Source organism: Berghia stephanieae, chromosome 3 (genome assembly GCF_034508935.2).
Source record: "Berghia stephanieae isolate SIO BIC M18660-M18661 chromosome 3, UCSD_Bste_1.3, whole genome shotgun sequence".
NCBI classification, from domain to species: domain Eukaryota; kingdom Metazoa; phylum Mollusca; class Gastropoda; order Nudibranchia; family Aeolidiidae; genus Berghia; species Berghia stephanieae.
The window spans coordinates 107902461-107907158 of record NC_088362.1 but is presented as its reverse complement, the minus strand read 5'-3'; the positions used below and the strand labels follow the sequence as shown (position 1 = coordinate 107907158).

Genomic DNA, 4698 nt, shown 5'->3' with positions numbered 1-4698 from the left:
TATCATCTTTTGTCTTTTTTTGTTCTCTTCACTAGCCCACTTTTTTTTTTTTTCATTTGAGGTAAATGTTTTGAATGACAAGACATACTGGGGTCACTAGGAGAATAGTGGGTGCCCCATTAACCTGGAACGAAATGGAACAGCAGTTAACATTGTTAGCTGAGGAGTCACGTCCAGGTCTCTTCCTGGGTGGAGTTCCTACCTCCCATAGCGGGCAGGGAGGTATTTGCTGTCTTCTATCCCCTCTTATCTGTTTTCCAATTGCTTTCTGTCATTGTCTTGGAGTGAGATTGCTTGGTGATCCTGACATTGGTCGGAGTCCTTGGCTGAGAGGGAAACAGTCGAATGTATAGTGATAGTTTTGGGAGATGAAATTTTTTTCCTTGTAAATCATCTCTCTGTTATGTACTGTTACTCTTCATTTTTAACATATGATTTGTAAACATTTGAGTGTGTTCCTTTTAGTGGGATCTGTTTTTGCGTCTGGTCGAGACTTTTGGGTGATCTCAAACTAAGTACTTTGATGGTGTGCTCTTTAGTCCGTTTTCTTAGCGGCAAGTTCCGTGCGTTTTGTGCACTTTTTGTAACCAGCAAACTAAGTATACAAATTGGTGCAGAAAATTATGAAGATTCGAAAAATAGGTGGCTCCAAATACAAATTTTATTGAAAAGACCTTAAAATTCGTCGTAAAGTCTAGTGAAAACGCGCACTTTGTGACGTTTTGGCGCTCGATGACAAAAGTTAAAAAAAAAAAACCATTCTCACCCATTAAGAACATCTTGATTCGTTTTTGATCGTGGAGATATTTTTGTTTTAATGTTTATCATTATTATTTACCAAAAATCTAGCTTTTAATTATTTTAAAACAATTTTTTTGTCTTCTGACCGCAGAAAAAAATTGTCTTTTTTTTGCCCGTGCAACAAAACTATGAGTCATTAGGACGACCTAGCCTTTACTAAGTATGTACAAGGATGTCTTAGCGCCTGTAAACGAAAAAAAAAAAAAAACAACATGAAGAGACTAAAAAAATATTTAAATCAGTTAAAGAGGTTTCTTTCAACCAGTGTGTACAGTACAATAATGCTAATTCGAAATGCGGTTTTGTCATCTGTCACCGCCTCTCCCTTCGAGATAACGACAGCTCCATCTACCGACAATGGCATCATGTGTTGTCTAAAAAATGACTGAGAGAATGAGTTTTGTCTTTTTGAACGATGTCAACAAACTACAATTTTATTTTGTGCAATCGATATTCATTGAAAAGGTAAGGAACAATCTTTTTCATCTATTATAAATGTCTTATATCATCGTGATGTTATTTTACTTTATGCGCATGCTAGTGCGATAAGTATCGCGCAATGTATGACAAAAGAATTGAGTTGTGAAAAAAGAATTGGGTCAGATCAAAGCTGAGTCACAGTCATATCATTCTACACACACACAATAAGCCTCCTGGATGCAATAGATAGAGTAAGATTATGGCCCATGCTTGGATCTGAACATATTTTTCTATCTTTGTATAATATAAGTTACATGTGCTATGTCAGTACTAAATTTAGACCCTTTTAGATTCGATTCGATATAGATTAGCCTGTCGATGATTGATGATAGAATAACGGTGTTTATCATTACTGATGAAGGAGAGAAATATATAACTAATTTATTATTAACTCAGTTGATCAAAAAAGAAATCTCCACACATAATTCTGCAAATACACGCTAATATCCACACACATTGTTTTACCTTTTGCTTGTTCAAGTTTTTTTTAAACAGTGTATTGACTTGTTTGTTATATTTCTACTTGCCAGCCTCACAGTCCTTTGTTACCTTAAATTTAATAAGCATCATGCCTGGGGACCTCGTCAAATTGGAATGCTAGTTTGATTTGTTGAATAGTCAAGATTGCAAGGACTAAAGTTCCATTCTAACAGGTATTTGGAAGTATGTGTTCGTTGTGTGTGTGTGTGTTGTTGTTGTTGTTGTTGTTTTGTTATTGTTGTTTTGCAGAGAATCTTACCACTGAGCTATCCAAGCCCCGTCAACTAATAATATGTGTTTAACCTTTCTCACGCAAACACACACACACTCGCACGCACACAAACTTGTTCATTCTGTCAGCTCTCAAGCTACCCTATATCGCCTTAAGATGGTAACATTTTCTGTAACTTGATAAACTACGTAATTCACACTTTGTAGGAAATAATTTTAAATATTGTCTCTTGAGTATGTCATGGGGTTTTGTTTTATTTGTCTTTCTAGAATGCGCTGATATGGCAGGAGGAAAGAAGCGGCAGACATCCATTGTCGACTGTAAAAATCTGAACAAAGTTCCAAGACTCGATCAAGCTTCCCCTGAAATTGACTGGTCGAAGTGCCTGTTTTGTCAAGAAACCATTGAAAATTCTCCTCTCACAAACCCTAAAAAAGCAACCAAGTTAAATTGTATTGAAGACACTTATGTTGCCATTTCTGAGGATATCAAACTTTTTCATGACTCTGGTAGATTGCCAATAGCATTGAAATTCAATATTAACCAACCTGTGAAATGTCTTGCTAATTTTTTGAGAGACAATGATGGACTTTACCATAAGAATTGCAGACACAGGTTTCATAAATCAAAACTCAAAAGGCTTGCAAAGAAGATAAATCAATGTAATAGTGAAGCAGTTGCAAGTCCTGATACAAGAGGCACATTAAACACATCACATGTAAGCAAACACTGCTTGTTTTGTAAGGGCTGTGAAGGGGAATTGACTGGGGTCCGGACTCTTGCTCTCTCACAAAAAGTCTACGAGGAAGCTGTCCTTCTTTCAGATACAAGTATTCTTAGAGTATTTGCGGAGGGTGATCTTATTGCGGTGGAAGCAAAGTATCATAAGCCTTGCCTTATACTGTTTCACAGAAGAGCAGACGATTTTAGATTTAAAAATACTTCAGACAACAAATATAAAACACACATTGCAGAATGCACACAGGATATTGTCAATTTTATTGATCAACAACAAGCTCGCACAGACACAAATGTTGTGTTTAAGCTGAATGATCTCTACAATTTACTTTTGTCAAAATTAAATGCCATAAATTTGTCGGATGTATATGTACATAAAACTAGATTCAAAGAAAATTTACTATCGAGAGTTCCTTCTTTAATGGAATACAGGGATGGGCGGGAAGTCTTGCTTACTTTCAAAGAGGGGAATATCATTTCACAAGCAGCTATTGCCGATTTAGATTCAAATGATGATCTTGCAATACAAAAAGCAGTTGATATTATAAGAGCAGAAATAAGAAATCATACATTCATATCACCCCTCAATATAGATCATGATAGCATTGTCAATAGTGTACCACACAAATTAGTGAAAATTGTGAATGGCATTTTAAGTGGTCAGTGTTCGCTAAGTTTAGGTCATCAGAATCGACATACCATGACAATTTCACAGCTTATCATGTTTAACCACAACAACAAAAGCCCGCAAAGTTCAGGTAGCAATAGAAAACAGTTGTCCAAGGAAACCCCAATCCCCGTTTATTTAGGAGTCATGGTTTTTGCCAAAACCAGAAAGAAAGGTCTTATTGATAAACTGTCTGCTCTGGGTTTATCAATTTCCTATGCTAGGGTAAAAGATATTACAGCTGAAACTAGTAAAAGAATTTGTCAGTTCTATAAAGAGACAAGTATTGTCTGCCCTCCAAGAGCTCTCAAAAATACTTTTACAACAGCAGCAATCGATAACATAGATCACAACCCATCATCATCAACGTCATTTGAAAGTTTTCATGGGACGGGGATAAGCTTGATTCAGCACGTCGGTCAAGAAACAAACACAATCTGTCCAAATATATTTGAAAACGACATTGGAACAGAAGCAAAGGCCATCTTACCAGAAAGCTATACATCCATCCCACCGCTTTCAGAAGTAAAATGCTCAATACCATTGCCAAATGTAAACTTTGATGCGATGGCATACATTCCGAAAAGTGTCATTGTTTCAGAGTATGACTGGTTGACAGATTGTGAAATTCAAATGTTGAAAGATGAAGAGTTGAACACTTGGTCAGCTTTTAATTCAATGCAAACTTGTTCAACTGCTCATAGAAGTATTTCCTTTCTGCTTCCCCTTTTAAATCAAAGTATCCAGTCCTCAGCTACGGTCCGCCATTCTTTTGACATTGTCAAATCTGCTCTATCATTGATCAATCCATTACAGCTGATCAACCAGTTTATGCTATAGCAAAACAAATTCAGTGGTTGATGCCTTCGAAGTATGGTGAAGACAAATTTATTATGATGATGGGTGGCCTCCATATTGAAATGTGTATCTTGAAAATACTTGGAACATGGTTGGAGGGAAGCGGCTGGGTAAATACTTTAGTTGCAGCTGACGTTGCATCTCAGGGGAAAGCTGAGTCATTTCTAGCTGGAAGTCATGTCAAGCGTTGTCGCTATGTTCACCAGGTCTCACTTTGTGCCATTTATCACCTAATGCTCCAATCCTGGAAATGTTCAGCCAATGAGGAAGAATCCTTGACGTCATGGCTCTGCAGACGGCGAAAGGAATCGGTACAGTGTGACTATTGGTACCAAGCGATGTGTCTCATGACCCTTCTTCTCACTTTTGTGCAAAGCATAAGATCTGCTAATTTCCTTTTGTTCAGGGAGTCAATACGTCAGATGTGTCCTTGGTTATTTGC

At 37.1% G+C, this 4698-nt stretch overlaps 1 protein-coding gene across 1 annotated transcript; it reads left to right on the top strand.

Moving 5' to 3' along the window:
• The first annotated feature begins 1796 nt into the window (after nt 1-1796).
• Nucleotides 1797-4242, top strand: LOC144969118 (uncharacterized). The gene is made up of 2 exons (XM_078908184.1): nt 1797-1934; nt 2263-4242. The coding sequence occupies exon 2, from the start codon at nt 2274-2276 to the stop codon at nt 4236-4238; it is 1965 nt and encodes a 654-aa protein (XP_078764310.1). The 5' UTR covers nt 1797-1934; nt 2263-2273; the 3' UTR covers nt 4239-4242.
• The last annotated feature ends 456 nt before the right edge of the window (nt 4243-4698 follow it).